This window comes from Apiospora phragmitis, assembly GCF_038363925.1.
Source record: "Apiospora phragmitis strain CBS 135458 chromosome Unknown utg000010l:1.0-9815664.0:9184709.0-9829525.0, whole genome shotgun sequence".
NCBI lineage: Eukaryota > Fungi > Ascomycota > Sordariomycetes > Amphisphaeriales > Apiosporaceae > Apiospora > Apiospora phragmitis.
In genome coordinates this window covers 119,308-139,490 of record NW_027117410.1, presented here as the reverse complement: position 1 = coordinate 139,490, position 20,183 = coordinate 119,308, and the positions used below count along the sequence as shown (strand labels likewise).

General features: G+C 53.0%; 9 protein-coding genes across 9 annotated transcripts; 3 read left to right on the top strand and 6 right to left on the bottom strand.

The window, feature by feature from the left end:
* Positions 1 to 289: 289 nt before the first annotated feature.
* On the top strand, positions 290 to 685 carry PG994_012620 (uncharacterized protein; the record flags this gene model as incomplete). Its single annotated transcript, XM_066864029.1, has 1 exon — positions 290 to 685. One exon carries the CDS (start codon positions 290 to 292, stop codon positions 683 to 685), a length of 396 nt encoding a protein of 131 aa, XP_066710177.1.
* A 2-nt stretch (positions 686 to 687) lies between these two features.
* PG994_012619 (uncharacterized protein) lies at positions 688 to 1,126 on the top strand (the record flags this gene model as incomplete). Its single annotated transcript, XM_066864028.1, has 2 exons — positions 688 to 735; positions 878 to 1,126. 2 exons carry the CDS (start codon positions 688 to 690, stop codon positions 1,124 to 1,126), a joined length of 297 nt encoding a protein of 98 aa, XP_066710176.1.
* A 766-nt stretch (positions 1,127 to 1,892) lies between these two features.
* On the top strand, positions 1,893 to 4,447 carry PG994_012618 (WD40 repeat-like protein; the record flags this gene model as incomplete). The annotated part of the gene is made up of 5 exons (XM_066864027.1): positions 1,893 to 2,087; positions 2,908 to 3,173; positions 3,223 to 3,397; positions 3,636 to 3,876; positions 3,924 to 4,447. The coding sequence occupies 5 exons, from the start codon at positions 1,893 to 1,895 to the stop codon at positions 4,445 to 4,447; spliced, it is 1,401 nt and encodes a 466-aa protein (XP_066710175.1).
* A 641-nt stretch (positions 4,448 to 5,088) lies between these two features.
* PG994_012617 (uncharacterized protein) lies at positions 5,089 to 6,142 on the bottom strand (the record flags this gene model as incomplete). Its single annotated transcript, XM_066864026.1, has 2 exons — positions 5,089 to 5,744; positions 6,136 to 6,142. The coding sequence occupies 2 exons, from the start codon at positions 6,140 to 6,142 to the stop codon at positions 5,089 to 5,091; spliced, it is 663 nt and encodes a 220-aa protein (XP_066710174.1).
* Positions 6,143 to 6,973: 831 nt separating this feature from the next.
* On the bottom strand, positions 6,974 to 7,662 carry PG994_012616 (pre-rRNA processing protein Mrd1; the record flags this gene model as incomplete). Its single annotated transcript, XM_066864025.1, has 2 exons — positions 6,974 to 7,243; positions 7,297 to 7,662. The coding sequence occupies 2 exons, from the start codon at positions 7,660 to 7,662 to the stop codon at positions 6,974 to 6,976; spliced, it is 636 nt and encodes a 211-aa protein (XP_066710173.1).
* A 2,132-nt stretch (positions 7,663 to 9,794) lies between these two features.
* PG994_012615 (uncharacterized protein) lies at positions 9,795 to 10,921 on the bottom strand (the record flags this gene model as incomplete). The annotated part of the gene is made up of 3 exons (XM_066864024.1): positions 9,795 to 9,857; positions 9,946 to 10,528; positions 10,569 to 10,921. 3 exons carry the CDS (start codon positions 10,919 to 10,921, stop codon positions 9,795 to 9,797), a joined length of 999 nt encoding a protein of 332 aa, XP_066710172.1.
* Positions 10,922 to 11,203: 282 nt separating this feature from the next.
* Positions 11,204 to 12,559, bottom strand: PG994_012614 (RNA small subunit methyltransferase; the record flags this gene model as incomplete). Its single annotated transcript, XM_066864023.1, has 1 exon — positions 11,204 to 12,559. The coding sequence occupies one exon, from the start codon at positions 12,557 to 12,559 to the stop codon at positions 11,204 to 11,206; it is 1,356 nt and encodes a 451-aa protein (XP_066710171.1).
* A 1,072-nt stretch (positions 12,560 to 13,631) lies between these two features.
* On the bottom strand, positions 13,632 to 14,327 carry PG994_012613 (uncharacterized protein; the record flags this gene model as incomplete). Its single annotated transcript, XM_066864022.1, has 1 exon — positions 13,632 to 14,327. One exon carries the CDS (start codon positions 14,325 to 14,327, stop codon positions 13,632 to 13,634), a length of 696 nt encoding a protein of 231 aa, XP_066710170.1.
* A 3,693-nt stretch (positions 14,328 to 18,020) lies between these two features.
* On the bottom strand, positions 18,021 to 19,760 carry PG994_012612 (ATP-dependent RNA helicase DHH1; the record flags this gene model as incomplete). Its single annotated transcript, XM_066864021.1, has 3 exons — positions 18,021 to 18,830; positions 18,905 to 19,555; positions 19,641 to 19,760. The coding sequence occupies 3 exons, from the start codon at positions 19,758 to 19,760 to the stop codon at positions 18,021 to 18,023; spliced, it is 1,581 nt and encodes a 526-aa protein (XP_066710169.1).
* Between the last annotated feature and the right edge of the window lie 423 nt (positions 19,761 to 20,183).

Sequence of the window (20,183 nt, the reverse complement as noted above, 5' to 3'; positions counted from 1 at the left end):
AGGGCTTCTAACATGTCTAAACCACGAGATTTCTGGGATGCACACCGGTGTGGTCAGGTGAAGCTGCCTGCGGATAAAGGTTCCTTGGGGTGTTGGACACTCCTCCCGCCGGGCATGGTGCTGATGCAACCATCTATAAATATATCGCGATCCTCTTGACTTCTTTCTGTGGGCAAGATCGTCACGAGATAGCTATTTGCTTCTACCGTAGACCATTGAACCAGACTCATTACGATATAGCCCACAGCAAAACCAAAAAGTCTCCAGCTACGCCCAGCGCGCTGTTACTATGCATTTATCTACCGCCCCAACCCTCCTCGCAGCCCTCGCCTGGAGCGCCTCTGTCTCTGCCTCCACTATGACTTACCCAATCGTCCCCCGAGACAATCTGGATCCGCCACAGTTGCCGGAACCCCGGCCCAAGACCTCACGCCTGAAGTTCTGGGGCAGCGGGTGCACGCAAGCCTCGCAGGCGCACGGTAGCGTCGACATCGTGGGCGCCGACTGGGAGCACGTCACGGCACGCCTCCGGGACTTCACGGCCCGGATCGGCCCCGGCACCAACCTGACGGAGCGCAGCACCTTCTGCCAGATGAGCATGCAGTTCGAGGGCGCCGCGCCCGGATGGCAGGTCGCGCTCGACGGCGCGGAGTTCCGGGGCACCTGGCCATTACGCCGCCCGTGACGATGTCAACGTGGATGATCTCGTTCTTTGTCGAGGATGCTGCTAAAACGGTAGGTTTACCTCCCCCCCCTCCTTATTCCTACCCCCGAGTGCTCCCTCTAGACATATAGGCCTGGCCCAGCCACGTGCAAGTTAAAAACGGGTTCAAAACTAACGATGCCTCGACTAATGTACATCTACCCTCCGGCTTAGACAACGTCAAGGGCCAGGACAGAGCCCGCTAGCACGTCAGACGGCGACCTCACGACGAGCTTCGAGATACCCGAGTCCAAATCCGTGTGGTCTCTGTGCTCGGACAGATCGGGCTACATGGGCATCATCGATGTCAACTATAGGGTCGCCTTCACTACGAAAGAGGGGCCTGGGACCGGCTTGTATGGGAAAACAGGGAGGGGGGCGGTGACGGAGTCCTTGTACTTTAAGTGGAGGAGATGCGAATGAACAATATCCTGGACGCTTCTCGCATGGCTGATGCTCGTTTCTGTGGCGTTTTATGGCTAAGATCTAGTCTTGGTAATGAGCTGGGGGTAAGAAGGGGGAGCTCAGAACTGTAGAGAAATGTGATGTGATACTATAACGAGCTAGGTAATTGAAATAGTGGCAGGTCACACATACGGGTAATACGCCCTCGTCGTAAAGGAACCAATGTCTTGAACCAGTGGAGCTAAACTTACATCACACCGCACCCCTATCCTCCTTGGAAGCTAATCCAGGCGAATGGATCCTTGCATCCGAGTTCCTAGCATGCGTCGCTACGGGGACCGGCCGGCTACCTAGGGGCGTTTTAATTTATAATTATTTTTATAAATCTATAAAAATTAAATAAAGAAAATGAAAAAATAATTATTCTTTTATTTCGTTAAATTTCGTTGAATATAATTAAAAATAATTTAATTTAAAAAAAATTAATAAAATAAAATTAATAAATATTAGTAAAAAAGTACTTATATTTAATTATTAAGCCGTTAATCTTAATTTATAACCTATTAAAATAAAAGTATAAAGTACTTAAATTACTAGATATTATTACAGTTATTATAAAAGAGAAGGCGCTCTACTTATACTTCTCTAAGCCTTATCTCTATATACTGTACGCACATGAGCCCTTGTACATGTTATTCGATATCTTGGTTCTTCTCCATCGTCAGCCGCACCTTCACCAGTCCGAGCCCGAAAATGGCCTCTGGATCCCCTCGCCCGCCTCGTGATGCTGCTGGCTGCCACGGCCACAGCCGCTCCTCTGGCAAGTGTGATGGCAGAGCCGCCAGCCATGGCTGTTCGGGCGGCCCCCCCTGACGGCAAAGAGCACTCGGGCAGCCCCGGTGCCGGCAAGCAAGCCGGCGGAAAGGAGGCTGTCCCTGTCCTTGTTCCTTCGGAGCAAAATGGGGACGCAGAGCCCCAGGTATGAATTTATCTATTTACGTTCTGTTGCGTTATAACCAGGGCGCTCATACTCCCTCCCCTGTCTGCCGTAGCGATGGGGTCTTTATTATCTAACTGTGCAATGTGGTAATCTTTACTTTTTTTTGTTCTGTCTAGGAACTTTCTCCTAAGAGATCGCTTCTGATTGATGCAGAATTTAAATATTATCCTTATGGCTGGAGAGGTGTGGTCCAACCGACAATCAAGAAAAAGGAGCACGATGCTTTCTGGCCCTTTTCCGGGGTCCACTTTGCCAATTGAGGACAAACTGGCGAGAAGGCGATGGAGTCGCCGTCCATGGCTACAATGCTAACTTTGCTTCTTTTTCTATCTTCTTTCCCATGACCTCTTTCGTATACCTAACGCTCGTTAAAGAGTCCACTTTCACTTCTCTGTTCCTCTTGTCCTTGCCGGGTTCGACCAGGGAAAGAAGGGAGGGTGCCGAGGGTGGTCCTCATTAGTACGGAAGCAATACCGTCGATACCCTCGAGAGACAGAGACACTCATTAATCAAAACCGTCTGCTGTCCACGTTCGTTGCGGTAGCATTGCCACCGTAGCTCTTGTTGATAGGTATGTAAGATGTACGCCTAGGCGGTGGTATTACTTATAAGCCTCGCATAAGTCTTTATCTCTTAAACCGGCCGTTTATATTCCAAACCCCGTCTATTCTTCTATGTCCGGGAACGTACGAAATAAGCACGTCCAAATAGATACCCTACATACTAGATCCTTGGTCATATTCCCGCTCTGCAGGAAGGTGCTCTTGCGTTTTTGTTATGTGCTTACTTCTATTCGTAGATTGATACCAGCCCGGACACCAATGAACGCGAAGTGGGTGGGCCCAGTTCAGCCGCAGATGATGACGTTACAAGTATGAGGGGAAAATGGCAATCCGTAGTTGACATGATACGGGCATTATCGATCGCCAGAGAACGTATTCCTTACAAGATGGCGGGTCATGTATACGTGGAACAACGTCCCGAGTGCAAAAGAAGCGAAAATCCCAACTACTTGAGCCTCGAACGACTTGTTGAGGGCGCCGACAAGTGGCGCGAAGAGAATCCGTACGACCCGCCTCCTATTTTACTTCAGAATATACATGCGCGGTTTCAGTCGGCTCTCCGAACGTCATATCACGGGGGAAACCTTCAGCATCATTCATAACTGGATGCAAGCATGTGAAGAGGGCCAAGTAATACCCGGAACCAAGATCGCCGAGCTGACAGGCCACGGGCCATGCAAGCGTGAGCTGCGGCTGGGGACGCCTCTTCCGAGTCGAGTTTTGGACGTAAATCATTGCACTGTCTCACTCTACGTGGCAGCACCCGGAGAACAGGCGAAATATGCTTGCCTAAGCTACTGCTGGGGTCGAACCCCCTTCCTACGGACCTTGAGGGCGAACGTGGGAAAAACACAAACGACTAATTCCTTGGGAAGAACTATCTACTCTGTACCGGGATGCGATTACCGTATGCCGGGAGTTGCTGATTCCATACCTATGGATTGATGCGTTATGCATCCTCCAGGATAGTGAAGAGGACTGGCAAGAGCAGTCATCCAAGATGGTCGACTTCTATCTCAACTCCCACTTGACGATTTCTGCCACCTTCACCTCTGGACCTCAAGAATCGCTTTTGGTCAGACCGCCTTCGAAGTCGATTCAATTCAGGACTAGGGAACATCATGGATCGGAACTACAGTGCACAATAAGACCTACCTCGGCGCATCCCGGATACGGAGGTGGGGAGAAGAGTGGCATATGCAACGGTCAGCCAACGATGGGGTCACCCATAGTAGAGCTACGTTTTATCGAGCACCTTCGTGGTCATGGGCCTCCATCGACGGCCCCATTGAGGGGTTCTATGACTTTGGGAATCTGTCGGGTAGCCGAGACGCGTATCTCTCTGTCTCGGACGAGTGCACTCCGCAAGGCATCGATCCGTTCGGGCAGGTCCGCGACGGAAAGTTGGTGGTAGAGGGTAGAATGATTCGAGGGAATTCCCACTACGTTAACTACAATGCCAGCAACAGCGGAACTATACACCATTTTCAGGCCATGGTGAACTGCGGTACTGCCAGGGTGACGTTCCGACCGGACTACCGTTTGCAGGATCATGGCATGCCTGATGGGTCTGAAATGCACTGTCTTGTGCTGTACGAGCCTGCAGTTCACGGGACCGGTGTCTGGTGTGGTTTGGTCCTGTACCGGGAAGCTCCGGCAGCCCACGAATCGTTTCAACAGGTGGGGATGTGGCGGATAACCTCCTATTCCATGGCCTATGAGCCACTCTTCCGGATGTTTGGCGACGTAGAACCCGAAATGGTGGTTATTATTTAGTGCTGGGATGTATGATCACGTCGGATCAGGGAAACGCAACGATCGTACAGGCCGATCGAATGTTCCAATCGATCTGATCGCTGGTAATATAACTCGGGGTGGCGGGCCCACCGCCATGCCGGCCGTTGGGGCTCTGGGTGTATGAAAGAGCACGTGTTTGGCTGCTTTACTGGACTTACTGAGATCCTGGCACCCTGCCAGCCTTAGGCGGTAGGCCAACTCCAAGGGCCGCGGGCCCAGGTTCGACTACGAATAGCTAATGATATAGTCCGGCTGTCTTTTAGTGGTTGTTATTTTGTACGAGAAAATGCAATTCACTCGTCTTCAGACCCGGGAAGAGTCTAATTTTCCAGAAGGGTACCCTACCCTCTCGCCTTGGCGTTTTATATGGTGTTACACACTTCAGGGATTGAAATATCCCACATATCACTTCTGCGTACCTAAATTCTCGATAATTGTTGTATTACGAATGCATACTGTTAACCTACCCGCAATCCCTTTTCTTGCCGTTGATGAAGCCTATTCATCGCGCTTCACCCGGCTCTGTCGGTACCCGCACAATGCTGCCTACGGTCAGTAACAATGTAAAGCTCCCGGGGTCTTACCTCATTGGCCCCCGTCCCTTCCTGGCCAGGGCGCGCTTAGAACAAATCGTAGGCGATAGAAATGCGAGGCGCCAGGGCCGAGCCGAGCACATAAATTTTGTCCTCCTCGAGCTTGGCCTTGTCCGCATCGCTCAGCTCCCCCGAAATCTTGATGAGGACGGTGGCGTACGTCGAAGTCGGCAGCATCTCCAGCATCTCGACCGCGGCCCGCATGGCGGGGTCCTGGACATCGAACTCGCCCGGGCTGCCCGCGGGGTAGTTAACCGACAGCTGGGGCCCGGACGTCTTCTCGAGCTCCATGCGCCGGATCAGGTGGGCGTGCTCGGGGGCGCGGTAATGCTCGTAGGCGTCGCGGGCGTCGTCGGCGTCCGAGAAGGTGACGGAGGCGGAGGCGGAGCCGGGGGCGTGCACGAAGTCGGTGGCGTGGCCGAACCACTGGAACCAGCCGCGGACCTCGGCCGCCGTCGCCGTCATGGACGCGCAGAGCACGTGCAGGGTGCGCTGGCCGGGGTCGGGCTGGCCGGCCTGGTAGTGGGCGTTGGCGATGCCGACCAGGCGGTCGCGCAGGTGGGTCTGCAGGTCGTCCGCGAAACAGGCGCGGATCTCCTCGCGTTGTTGCTCGGTGAGCACGGGGGAGCCCGCTGCGCTCGTAATCTTTGGTCCAGTATTGAGGCATCTTGGGGATCTTACAACTGATGTTATTGGTGTGTGCTTGATGGTTGAGGATAGATGATGATTGGATTGTGATGAGGGTGGATGGGAAATAATTGTACTGCAGAAGAGGGGAACCAGAGGCAGTATATATACCAGTGCGGCAGTGTATACGAAATGTTTAACAATGGCACTGTTTGACTGCACAAAGCCTTTGTTTTGAGGAAATGACTATGTTGAGACAAAGACTCCAACAACATGGCTGTTGTGTCCAAGTTGGTGCAGGTGATGTGTTGTTTATCATCTTTGTATTGGGATAATTTCTGAGCCACTTGCTGGATCTTACACAATCCAACTGTTTTAGAACGTAATGATAGAAAACGTAGTGACTCTATAGTCCTCCTTGTACCGCGTGCTTATGCCCTGACCTACCGAGCATGTCACAGTCCGATTTACATGTCAATGGACGTCCCTTTCCCACAATCTTGTGGCAACAGTAGCATCAGACCTTGACCACGGGCTACGTAGGACACCCTGGCTGATCCCAGAAGCTTGCCAATATCTTTCTCTCTCCCTCCCAAGCCCAGCGGGCGTGCTGCGCGGCGTAGTTCTGTAGTCCGATTGCTGGCCCCCGGTAAGTGCGATCAGTCATACTGACATCAATGACTAGAACATCGCCAACCTCCCTTTTGATATCGGTCATAAGTTGGTGCTAGTATAAATCCATTCTCCCGAGTCACTCCTTCGGGATAAACTCGTCTTTCTCCAGACCGCTAAACTAATAAGCGTGTCAGCTCAGTCTTTCCGGTTTCTATCCTCTCAGGCCATACTCACATGAGGGGAATGGCCACGGACGCCCGACCTGATCCAGAAGAGCCGGGATGACTGCTTGAGGTTGACCAACACATGCTGCGAAGGTCTCGACTACGAACTGGATTGTAACGCAAGGCATTTGGGCGATGGTGCGCGCTCGTGGCATACATAAATAGCTCCTCTGATGCAGTCTCACCGTACCACCTAAACCTTCTTTCCTTGCCTCTGCTGAAGCCGCAAACATTCAAATAGGAGTTCGTTTCAGATACAATATTACATTCTTAATTGATTCATTCTCTTGGTCATAACCGAAGTTCTATTTTACCATTTCACCACTCTGCTCAGGGTTGCTCAAGCCTACTCAAGTTCTCACAAAGCCGTACTGCCCTCGGTACATTCCTGGCCAAGGCGGGTAGGTACGCAATCGCCATGTTCACCCCGCCCACCACGCTCGGTCTTACTGACTGGCTGGCTCGCACGTCTCGTAGGTAAGGAAGACGCGCCCGCCCAATGTGGAACCGAGCACCCACTTCTTCGCGTCCTCCAACTGGCGCTTCCGGCTATCCGTGAGCTCCCACGAAGTCGCAACCACGATCGTCGCGTGCGTCGCCATGGGCGACATCGGCTGCAGCTCGACGTTGGCTCGCAGCGGGGGGTCACGGCACACCAGCTCCCCCTCGGCGGGGTACTCGAGCAGCAGCGCCGGCGGGCCGTAGTAGTCAAAGGACTTGTCGAGCCTGACGTTCATGACCAGGTACTGGTAGCAAAAGCCGTCCATACGCTCGCAGGCGTGGACGGCGTCGCCGGCTCCGTGAAGGTGATGAAGGCGAAACCATGGGCCGCGTCGGTTGCACTGTCCCTGGGCAGGAACAGGGACTCGATGGAGCCGAATTCCTCAAACAGCGCGCGGATGTCGGCTTCCCGGACCGTCTTGTATATGTTGGTGACGCGCAGCATGGGCGGAGTCGATATGGGCAGAGTCGCTTTGGGCCTGGGGTGGGACTCGTCCGCGCTCTGGGAAAGCCAGTAGAGCAGATCGGGCTCAAGCTCGTCCACCCATGAGGCGGCGATCTGCTCACGCTGTTCCTCGGTGACGATGGGTCTGCACCCATTGCGCTCCGCTGCCTTGCTCGAGTACCCAGACATAGTCAACTTTCGGTCTTCTTCCTTGTGGCGTGGATTAGGATTGGTTCAGGGTTTTAGGGCAATAGTATGTGTGCAAAAATCGATGCCTGGTTGGAGTGGATAATAGAGAGAAGAATCTCGGTAATATTATATATTATAAGTAAACACAATGGGGATGTTTCCCATAATTGGTTTGTACTTTTAGATAATGACTTTGTTCTCACCAATATTTTCCTGTTTGATACGTTAGCTCGCACTCTTCTTCGTTATATCTACCACATAGCTAATCAGAAGCACCAAAACCTCAAATGCCACCAGCATCCACCCAGCGACTGGAGACGTAAAATTTCTCGAAACATTTGTTCTTGGGACAGAGATCCCACTGGCTGAAAACCATGGCCTCCAGCGAAAGGTTAGTAATGAGAGCTCGTGGAGGAACCGTGCCCACACCACGCTTCCTCGCGACTTTTCTGTCATGAGGCATCTTCAAAAACTGATTGTGGCTCAAACAGCCGTTTTGTTAGTCTATGGTAGATGGTATATCTGAAAACGCTCAAAGACAGTACCTTGTCGAGGTGCTTCTCAAAGCTGGCCCACGTTTTCATAATGCATTGGCGCTTCAACAGCAGCTGGACGAGTTCCCGGAGCGATGGGGATGAGATTGAGCTCACCGAGACACAGGGCGACCAAGTCGAGGATGTGTGCAGTCCCCCCCTGGCTGCTGGCTTCCTCCAACCGTTTGCTCGCCTTGTCTTCTGTTGTGTATAATACCATAATGAAAAACACTCTGAACTGATCCTTGAAAGCGTAGAAGACTACAGGTTCCCGTCAAGAAGCTCCAAAGTTTTGTAGTTCGCGGTGTGCCATATCCTGGGCTAATACCTCGTTCCAGTACACTGCTTGACCGGAATTGATCCAGAAGACTGGCGTTTACTCTGGCGGCCAAGTGATATGCCCTCGTCCCTCCAAACTAAGGGCGATATAATTACTGCATGGGGCACTTCTCCTCTTAGCTCATGACAAACTTGACCAAATCGCCCGACCGGAGCTTCCACGGATCGCCATCGACACCCCTCCCAAGTCCAACTCGACCTTCGCCTTCGCGTCCACGGGCTCCGCGGCGAGGATCTCTGCCGCGGACGGAATGGACGGGGCCTGCTTGACGGTCCTCCCTCTACCGCCCTTTCCCCTTGGGGCGTTCCAACTTGGCGGAAGAGGAAGCAGGCGCATGACCAGACGTAGGGGGCGCCTTCATAGCCAAGCGAATTTGCGGTATTGGCAATCCATGACGCGATAATGCTTGTGTCGTTCTTGAACTGGCTGTACTTTGCAGCACCTCAAACTCCAGAATACTACATGGAAGCAGGGAAGATCCCTGTAACTTTCTACCTAAGATATGTAAGGTATCACGAGCATCGCGGTGACCGGTGCTCTTTGATCAAACGAGATGGACTTAATCTTGCATTCAGGACAGATCTAGGGGAACACCGCACTTTAGCTTCGGGTCGATAATTGTTGGTTGCATTATGTGTTGGCGGATGGCCGACGGCCATCCTACCCTGTCAGGCATTACGACCCCCAAAGACCCAAATTCAGTTGCGACCAGATTATCAACTAGAAACTGCTGGCTTTTGGCGATACCTCCGAGTAAATGCACCTTCTGCAGAGGCAGTTCTGCAGGTATTCTACTAGCAGGAATGATGTTCCGATATATCGGTACGAAATCAGTATCGAGGTTGCGGTACATTGGTGAAAAGGATATTTAGAACCAAACGCAGCAGGTACTTCCTTCGACAATGTTTGGGCTAGATGTCAGCATGATCAGGGGCTATGATGTGACCTGAAACTTCCAATGAACCGCAAATTCCAGGTTTATGTTTACGCTCATCTAAGTGTCTATTCGAGTGTCTATATACTTGGGCATTCCATTCGACGGGAGCATCAAGCGAGCGCTGGTTAAAAACATTAAGGATGTGTCCAAGCAGCCCATCTTGATACCAACAGCTACATGCACATCTGTAGGTCGGTAGTCCGGAGTCGTGTTGAAGACATCACAGCGCTATTCCGATAACCCCTGAGCGAAAGCGATGGTCTATCTCAAACTGCGGCCATGGAAATCCAATAAGCGTTGGCCGGTCTTGGGCAGCGTTGTCTCAAGTCTGGAGGCCGCGTCTGGCGGCCGGCGGTCCGCAGGTGATGTCGCGTACTTTTACAGTCTGCAGCAACGGCACACACGTTAGTAAAGAATCAAGCATCGCGAAGAAGAAAGAGGTGGCGAAGGGAGGGGAAAATATTGCTACCCACATCCGAAAAGACAAGGATATAGTCACTATCGTTGACCCGTAGGTTGCGCCACTGCGTTTCCACGTACTGTAGCGACCAGTCGCCGGAATCCCCGAAGGCCGGATTTTCCCGGAAGAACTGCACGTCGGTGATGCCGAGAGGGTCGTCCACCAGGCTCATGCCAGCCGCGACGTCGCCGGCCGTATGCACCCTCGTCGTCGCGTGAACGTGCCTAGTGGAGGGGGGTTTGTTAGACAGGCTAGCGACGTAGCGGACGCCGTCGATATGAACGTGCCGAGCCCAGACATCGGCTCGTCGATAGATCCGAGCAAGGCGCAAACTTCGTCTGACAAAGGTACATTCCCGATAAGGGCCGTTCTGAAAAAGGGGGCGCGCGAGTGCTGCTTCCTTGGCGTCAATAGTAAATAGGCTGACGAGGCCGGGTACGGCGTATGCTGGGATGAGGTAGTCGGAAATCATGTAGCAAACCTCCGCGGGTAGGCCCGAGAACAGCTCTTGGATGCGCGAAGCCAGCTTGTCTCGCATCCATTTGTAGCGCCTCTCGTTGTATGACCTCGAACTCTGAAAACTGCGCTCAGTCACCCTGAAGAACTGAAGGGACTGATTGAGGTCCAGGTACTTACATGAGCGTTGCGAATTGGTAACAGGCCGCGTGGCATCCGTGGGGCTTCCCGCCAAGCCACGAACGGAATATAGCCCTGGAAACAACCTGGTCCTTGCGTCCGCCCACAACGGCAAATCGTCCGCCCACGACGGAAACACTTGGTTCGGGTGTGGGCTCATCAATTGGTGCTTGTATGGCACAGACACCTCGTCCCATCTGGTCAGTTCGCGGTGTTATGCGCGTCAGTCTTGGGGGAGTCAACGTGCCTGCCCTGACCGACTGGTCAATCTCGAAATCGAACCCGCAGTATTGGCAGTATGGAGCACTCCATTCCTCCGCAGATGGGCGGTCGTCGTTCCCGGTGCCAGACATCGTGCAGCTTGATAATCTTTGCCCGTAAAGAAACTGAACTGAAGTAATACAGTGGTCCGATGTTGTGACAGGAAACTTTGCATGGCAGTTTTGAGAGGGCGCGGGAAGGGCGTCTTTCTGGCGTTGGATGCCTCGAGCAAGTTGTCGCATGGCAATCAGTGTGGCAGGAGCGGCCGACAACACCAGACAAATCATCAACCGCTCCTTCTAAGTATTCTTCATAACGCACCCCAACGCGGCAACGTCGAAGTAACTAGGAATGGCCTAACCCAAGCGCCCCGCTCATTTTCGGGCGACCATCATCAAGTTCCTCGGCGAGATGCGGTAATCGAAGATCGGCACCACGTCCACCTGCGGCGTCCCCTGCTCGACCAGGTAGCAGTACCGATCCAGCGCGACGACGCTCTCCACCAGCTTGCAGCACAGCACGCTGAGGGTCCAGAGGATCGCGATTTGCCCCTTGCAGTGCTGGTATTTGTGGTGGTACGCGGCGAGCTCGGCGTCGGACATGGCCCCGTCCTCGATCTGGAGGCTGTGCATGGCGCGCCGCGCAAACGGGGCGAAGCTTGCCATGTCGCCCTTCCGGATGCCCCAGGGCGTGCGGCTCTTGGCGGACGAGCCGTCGATGCCTTTGTCGTGGAGGAGCTTCTCGAAGATGGCCCGGAACAGACGGCGGTTCGAGAACGTCGAGTCCGGGCTGCCCAGGTCGGCCCGTTCCCAGTTGTTGGGCGCTTGGCAGCCGGTCATCAGGGCGGTCGCGCTCAAGGTGACGTGCCGGCTCCGTAGTCGCGCGCTGATGGGAAAGCCGTCGGGGCATTCGGGGGAGCGCGGCACGATGTGGTTGTAACAGCATCCCACGGCCGCGAGGGAGTCGATAAATGGAAGCCGGGTGAAGTAGCGCAACATGTGCTCGGAAAGCTGACCGCAAGCGTGCAGTCCGACCAGGATGCAGCGCTGTCCGTCAGCCCAGGCCGCCATCTCCTCGGCCAATGCGGATGTCTTCCCATCCACATAGCGGACCAGCTGGGTGAGCTTGTCCTGGGGAACGCCTAGTGTCGCAGCGAAAGACGTCGAGGCCGCGACTTGCGACTCGCTGCCATCGATGGCCAGCACCCGAAGCTCCGGGAACAGATAGGCGAGGGTGACGGAGAGGTAGCCATGGCCCGAACCAATGTCGATGACGCGGGTGATGTTCCTCTCGGCGCATGCATCTCGAATAAAAGCTGCCGCCACCGAGACCTCGGCCTTTTTCTTGGTGTTCATCCGAGCCGACAGCTCCGGCGGCAGATCAATGCAGGGCCCTGCACGCTGGGCGCGGGATAAGGACGCCGAGCGAAGCTGTTGCAGCCATTCCGTGAGCGACTCGGGTGGGGTCCCGACATCTGGCTCAGGAGAGGCGATTGAAGTGTGGGCATCGTCGATACTGTCAATCAGATGGTGCTGTGCCAGGCGGTGGTCAGGTAGCGATGACCACCAGGTAGTCCAATCTCGAGGCAGTGCACCCCATGCGTCGTGAATCAGGGCATCGTTAACATGGATGCCGCCCGTGATCTGGCGCACCAGAGGAGACTCGAGGAGTTCGCATAGGCTCGTGGTGTAGTCGTCCAGACTTTGTGTTGAGCCTGGGAGCGACAGCATCGTATTTGTAGGGGTTGTGTGGGTTTTGTGCGAGGAAGAATCAGCTAATCTACGGAGTACAGTAGATACCCCTGAAAGTGCATACGGGGGAAAGTGCATGTGTGCCGAAAGTGCATATATTTTCGAGCCTGACTGAGGTTTTAGGAGGAAAGTGCAAAAAGTGCATACTGTATACGACTTCTAGAAATATGCGGTTACAGGGGCAAAACAGGGGGGGTGTTAGGGTATAGACCCACTGAGATTTTTCAGAAATCGTCCGTGCACCGGAATATGGGCACCAAACATGGGGCAGAGTCAGCTTTTAGCCGGTTTCCCACTAAACCGGAGAGTGCATATGTGGGTGAAAGTGCATAACAATTCCGAGCCCGACTTATATGCACTTTCAGGGGTACCTATTATACCACTCTAAAAGATATTAAGCAGCAAAAGAGGGTTTGCCTATTTTTAGCTCGGCGTTACGAGTCAAGATACTCCACTTGCAAACCATCGAATGACATGTCTAGACGGGAATTAAAAATCTTCAAAAGACGCCCATCGTAGCCCATTCATAAGATAAGTTTTGCTCGGCCAGCCTAGAGGATACTTTCTTCGCCTCGGGCTAGAGCCTTGGTCGTTCGCCTGTCATTACTTGTTCGGACCTATCGAAATTAATAAATATATTGCATTATTTCTCACTACTATTCCCACTAGATTTATACACTAGAAATCCACCTGAACTATCACTAGGCAACCTCTCCCTCTCCCTCACCGAGGGTGTTGACGAGAATCTCGAAGTAGCCCGTTTATACAACCTGGTAAGAAGCTGGTAGGGATGGAAACCACGTAGAAGCGGAGAACACGGCGGAAGGTTTGCCGCCCAGATCCCCAGCCATAACTCGACCATCACCCAGAATGTTGGATTAAAGACTTGCAGAACCAACGGTGTCTGCTCTCGGGCAGGTGGCGAGTAGGCGAACTCCAGCCTTCCAGTCGGGAGAGCGATACTCAAGAAGATCAGTCGCAAGATACTTGCTGTGGTGGAGCTGTAAGAACAATATGTCAGTAGGGCGGTAAGTAACGCCGCGAGCAGTTTCTATAGAACAGGAATTTCGCATATGGGCAGAAGAAAAACAACATACGCCATTCCCAGGAAAAAGACGAGACCAGACGACCATTTCTTCCGCGTCGTCATCTGGAGATGCCCAATGTAGAAAAGCGGGAGCACAAGCAGGACCATGTCCGTCGCCACGCTCGTGACAGCGAACGCGAGCAGCAACACGCCCTTGTGCCCGCACTGCCGGCGTGCGACGGTCTGATCAAAGCCCCAAATAAGCTCTGGATGCGCGCCGCACAAGAGAACGTCGGCGAGTGTGAAGATTATCGTCCAGGCGGCCACAAGGCAGACCAAGCCGTTGTTAATACGGCGGAAGCTAGGCCAGACGCCGAAGACGCGGTGGTAGAAAAAGAGGATGGACAGCTTGACGAAGCCGAAGGCGGGCTTCTCGATCACGATCATGGCCCAGTCGATCTTGTGGGTCGCCACGATTGCGTTTGTTCGGCCGTCCGGATCGGTGGCCTCCCCTCCGGACCCGTGGATCGCATTGTAGTACTGCATCGCCGTACACGTGGCGGCTACGATCTCTCCCAAGATCACGAAGAAATCATCCAGGCCCAGTGAGACACGGGCAAACCGTGTGCGTACCGAAAGGCGCAATCCCGTTGTCGCGAAACCAACACCGGCCAGGACCGAGTAGACCGGGATGACGACCGACGGGCGGTATAGTGACATTTTGGTGGCGTATGTATAGCAGAAACTGGGCGCTAGATTAACGAATCTAAATAAGCAAGATGGATACTACTTAGTATATATACTGGAGAACAGATTGGCCCGTAAGTAAGCACTAGGTTAGGTAAGAGAATACGATATATACGGCGAAGTAGGGTGCGTTACGTCACGTGGGCTATTCTAAGCAGCTGTAATGCAGTCAGCGGTTAGGGATTACGGATCAGCGCAACAAGGCTCGGAGTACATTGGTCGCCTGATATATTTCGTGTCGTAGCCATAGCTTGGCACCGATAAGGTGGTGGGGTGGGCTTACCTCATTCACACGATTAATTCAAGCTGTTTGTTGTTCACGCTGCAAGCTCTCCCAATCCCATTGCCTGGAACAATTACCCCGTGAGATCGATGGCCCACTTCACAGTCCCGGCGAAGTTGAGGCCTGTCCATCTCTTCTTGCGGCTCGCCTTGACGTCCTCGGCCATGTACGCAACCCACTGCGTCCCTCCCCAGACGGTACATTCCTGGGGACGGTGGGGTCGCATTGCGCATTGGCGACCGCGTTCGGCAACGGCGGCGTGCCTTTACTCAAGCAGATGGTCAGAAGCACCGGAAGGTTCCTGCATCCAGACCAGCCCCATCAAGTTTGGTTGGTTACGTTATACTCTGCGCCAACGGATGAACAACTCTCGCCCTTTCCCACCGTGTACTGGAAAGTTCGGTGTAAGTCATGTACTGATTCACCAGCAATATAGAACTTAAACACGACGACTCACGGAGTAGCATGACCCGTTCTCATAAGGCTTTGGTGTAAGGTTAGGCAATGTGCCAGCGGAACAGCAAACCCGCTGCCCTGGGACAAGGGAGTCGCAGATGTTGGGGGTTATACTTGGAGAACTGGTCCCCCGAGATGCCACACCGGGATGCCAGCGTAGCGCACGAGTCACCGGAGACTATCTTCACGATGGTGCAGTCCGCGCGCTTCCCAAACGCGGGCTAAGCTGAGCTTGACTGGCTGCCATCTGTGACTGGACCAGATGTACCGAGGAGGAGGTAGCCGAGGGTTATACGCGAAGCAAGTAGAGGGGTACCGCTGAAAGGCCACATGCTGGGAGTTAATGAGGGGGTATTGGCCCAAAAGATACCAACCCTTCACTATGAGTTCTGGTAACGGATCATTTATATTTCTCATACTGTACCAAGCTCCAAGCTAAATACGAGGGATTGCATATCGTTATGGGTGGTTCACCGTTCATGTGTGGCCCCTTCCGCTTCGCGGCTCGTGGGAGCAAGACTTGCCCTGTTCGATATAGCATCACATAGACGAGAATTGATGATCAATATGATCTGAAATTTCCATTTTTTACCTATTCCTGAGCTCATTTTGAGCAATCACCAGGGCAAGACGCCACATTTATAACAGATATAGCTGGCTTCGTGTAGAACCTGTCGGAGTTCCGATGCACACACACATGGATATATAAGCTGTACACCTTCTCCTTCCACTGGAAGGCTCTGGTAGATGATCAAACCATCCATTCACGCACTTTCCGTGCCTTCTCACCTACTCCACGATAGAACCAAGACTCACTTACAAGAGACGGGACGGTTAAATCGATGGACCATGCTGTGCTACCCTACCAGGTATTACCCACTACTGCCGTTGGACTTTTCATCTCCTCGACCCACAGGCTTTGGTCGCTAGATCCCGATCCTCCAACTTCAACGTCCAATCTACATCAGATTAATTCACCACCAAATTTACCACATGTGCACCCGCTATGTAAACGCGTTAGATTAAGGCTCTAGCCTTGGAGATTTACATTGTATTGGCGAATTATAGCGCTCAATTCGGCGACGGTTGGGTCACTTTCAGCTCGAGCTTGGGTTGAGGCTCTGTCACCAATCCGATCAAGTGCCGACTTCGTTTCCGACACCGAGTACCAAGTAGGCTGCCACGATGACGCAGTGCGAGGGGAATTCATCAAGGCATGCTAGTTATAACGTACAACAGCCTGGGTCCATCTCGGCCTGATGCAGCACTCGACTTTCCGACGGGCAGACAAACACGCAACCTCCATCACGTGGCCACCCAGTCAGACACCTCTACTCAAGACTGAGCCAATTAGCCCGACATGTCGGGCGAGATTCGGACAATGAGCAGTAATTATCGTACGTTGTCACGATATCACTTCCCCTGGAGCTCCCGTACTTCACCCATCAAGAGGGATTAGCATGGCCATCCCTAGAGATCGAGATAATACATGATGGACATCCCTAAAACCCTCCTGTAAAGCAGGAGGTGTGGAAATGTTTAATAAGCATAACAGACTGGGAGCTAGATGCTGCGACAAACGCATTGCACACGCCGTCTGTCATTCTTCGTGTTATCCATTTTAGGCCATGAATGTTTTGTGGTTTTGAGCTGAAAAGGGGCTTGCTAAAAAACTTGCCCCTGTCTTCCAAGGTAGTGCGTGACTACCCCTTTTCTCATCTCGGAAAACATAACACTTGACTGGACCATGTCAACCAGCACATCCCAGTCACATGCAGGTTTCAGTTCATAGCCATCATTCAAGTACTGTCCTTGTCAGAGTGGGAACGAACAACCCGTGACAATCTGTCTACTTGCAGTCGCCATAACCCAACGGTTACAAATCAGCACATGCCAAGTCAAGAGACGAAGGCACATAATGCTGAAGGAGAAAGTGGCATATATTAAAGTCTCTACAAATTGCTGAGATGACCAGGAAGCCTACCAGGACCATTAAATACATCCATGTGGGATGCAATGAAGTTGACTGGTGCGAAAAACCATCTTGCCGATCCAGGTTCTGCTCCAAAAAAGTTTTTTTGTCGTTGTTATTTTCTCATTTGTTAGACCATGCAAGGAGACACAACCTGCCGAGTCATCAGCAAAGACGTCTCGACCGACTGTTGATGCCAACTTGAGTCTATATTGCCGAGTCCGTCGTCGAAGAGTGCGGACGGTCGATTTTCACACCCGCCAAGTCTCACTCTGTTGAGCTGAGGAGACACTTGCTGGTGTCCAAGAATGTATAACCGACATTCTCTAGAAGCAGGGGAGCAGCAGGCGGCCAGTTGCAGCCCTCCCCCTCCTTTGCGCCAAAAACCACGTCTATACCATGTCGTGTGATATGGTTCGAGGTATTAAATGCCACCCCCTCTTGTCCGTCGCATAATATGGATAGACAAGAACCGGCCACGTTCCAAGCTTGCGAACGAATCTGCAACGTTGAGTGCCAACCCGCCCAGTTGCGCAATCATGTGTCATCCAGGTCGTCATTACCCTATTCGTATCAACCACTCTTGCCTTGCCTTGCCAACGAAAAGCAAAGGCCAGCATCCGTTGAAACAGGACCAACCCTGCCCATGAGACCGAGTTCGCCTTGTTTTCGCCGTGCAAGACACCGCCGTGCTACCATGAAAGTTGCCAAAATCAAAACGCCGTAACGCCACTTTTGATCAATCATCCCCGCCCTACCGTGCTTGGGCCTCCAGTCCTCAGATGCATCTCGAGAAATCTTCTTTATGATAAAAACCCTTCCAAGGGATGATTCTGGAAGAAAACAGAGAACCAATGCAGACGGCGCGATGGGTATGATACAAATCAACAAGCCAGATAAGAAGGGAAGTATGTACAATGTAGATGAGGGAGGAGGAAAGAAGATGTTGGCCACGTTAACTTGCGCAAAGTCTTGGTGGATGTGTGTGGCCTGCTGAAGTGTCATGGCGGTGAACAATTAGGCAGCTTGTTGGGGCTGCTGGCCCCTTCCCCCTGCCGTAGTTGTTATATCCACCACGACCTTGGTAGCCACCACGCCCGCGACCTCCGCCACGATGGTTGTTACCGCGGTATTGACGAGGCTGACCATCGGGCTGCTGTTGCTGCGGTTGGCCTCGGAAATCAGACGGCCCTTGTTGCTGGCTGCGACCCTGGGAGGCGCCAGGCCCGGTTGGTTGACGCTGGGGTTGGTCTTGTGGATTCCTCTGGGCAGTACCAGCAGATGATTGCTGTTGCCTCGGCGGTGGCAGGGTGTTGGCGGGCCGCGGAATGTTCTCGGGGTTCTCGTAAACGTAGAGGGCCTTATCGATGGTGGCGGGGATGGGCTGGATCTCGGTACCCAGATCGCGCTCGATGTTGTACAGGTTGAAGCGGTCTTCCCAGTTGATCAGGTTGATAGCCAGACCAAGGTGACCATAACGACCCGAACGACCAATGCGGTGGAGGTAGGTCTCGGCGTTCTTAGGGAAATCAAAGTTGATGACCACGTTAACGGCTTGGATATCAATACCGCGGGTCAGGAGATCGGAGCAGACGAGGTTTCGGCAAACGCCGTTGCGGAAGTCGTGGAAGACTCGGTTTCGCGCATGTTGTGCCATTTTAGCATGACTGTAGAAACAGGAGTATCCGAGTTCGGTAATCTTCTTGGCCAGCAGCTCCACACGGTTGGTCGAGTTGCAGAAGATGATGGACTGGTTGATCTGAAGCTTAGAGAAGAGGGTGTTCAAGCAGTGAACCTTCTGCTTCTCCTCCACAAATGCATAATATTGGGTGATTCCACGTAGGTGAGTTCGTCCATGAGGTTGATTTCGTAGGGGTTGGCCATGTTCTTGTCGGAGAAGTCCTTGACAGACAGAGGGAAGGTAGCGGAGAACAGCATGACCTGGCGGTCCTTGGGGTGGAACTGAAGCAGCTGCTCGATGACGGGGGTGAATTCTTGGGACAACAGCTTGTCAGCCTCGTCCATGATGAACATGGGGCATTCGCTCAGATCGGCGACATTCTTTCCAGCCAAATCCAGAATACGTCCGGGAGTGCCCACTACTATGTGGACGGGATCCTGCAGACGGATAATGTCATCCCGTAGACCAGTTCCTCCAGTGGTGACCATGACGTTGATGCCCAGATGTTTTCCGAGGGTTTTGCAGACCTGCGACGTTTGCATAGCAAGTTCGCGAGTGGGGACGAGAATGAGACATTGGATCTTGTTGACTTTGGGGTTGATACGCTGCAGAGTAGGCACAACAAAAGCGGCAGTTTTGCCGGTACCGTTCTTTGCTCGGGCGAGGATATCACGGCCGGTCAGGGCCACGGGTATAGATTCTTCTTGGATAGGGGAGGGTTTCTCGTAGCCGGCTTCGAAAATGCCCATCAATAGGTCGCGCTTTAAGGCAAAGTCTTCCCATTCGAGACCTTTCGTGTTCGTTACATCCTGAGAAGGAGGGTAAGCAAATTGTTAGAAACCCCCACCTCTATGGGCAAGAGAAATGGACCGGGTCGCCGGAGCAGGCACCTACCTCTGTCTGCTGTCTGCCGTCCCTGTTGGGGAGGTTCAAAGTCTTCTTCCAGTCTTCTGATGAGCCATTGTTATCTGCCAGGGTTGAGGCCCGCATCTGGTCTGCTAATTCGTCCGTCATGGCGAATGTGGATTGTGTGTAGAGAGAGAAGAGTAGGCTTTCTGGATTGAGCGGTCAAGGCTGGCCTTCCGTCCGATTTGTGGATAGGAACGGCCGTCGGAGGGCGAAGAGTGGTATTTCGGAAACTGGTCGAGTTCAATGAACTCACGAATGCCAGTGTAGAGAGTCGATTCGAGGAGCGGGCCTTGGGCGGGTCGGCGTTGAAGGGGTGTATGAAGACGGTGCAGGACCAGATTTGGTATTTTCGGGAGGCGGGATGTAAGATGGCGGGGTTTCTTGCCGGGGTTCGATGGGCTCTTATCCGGAGAAGTATGCAGGTACGGGATGTTGACAAAGACAGGGCTTTGAGATGAGGAGTCTTGCAGCGGTTCAGGCTGATGGTGAAGCTGGAAGGGAGGTGGATGAGGGGTGGAAGTTGGTGGA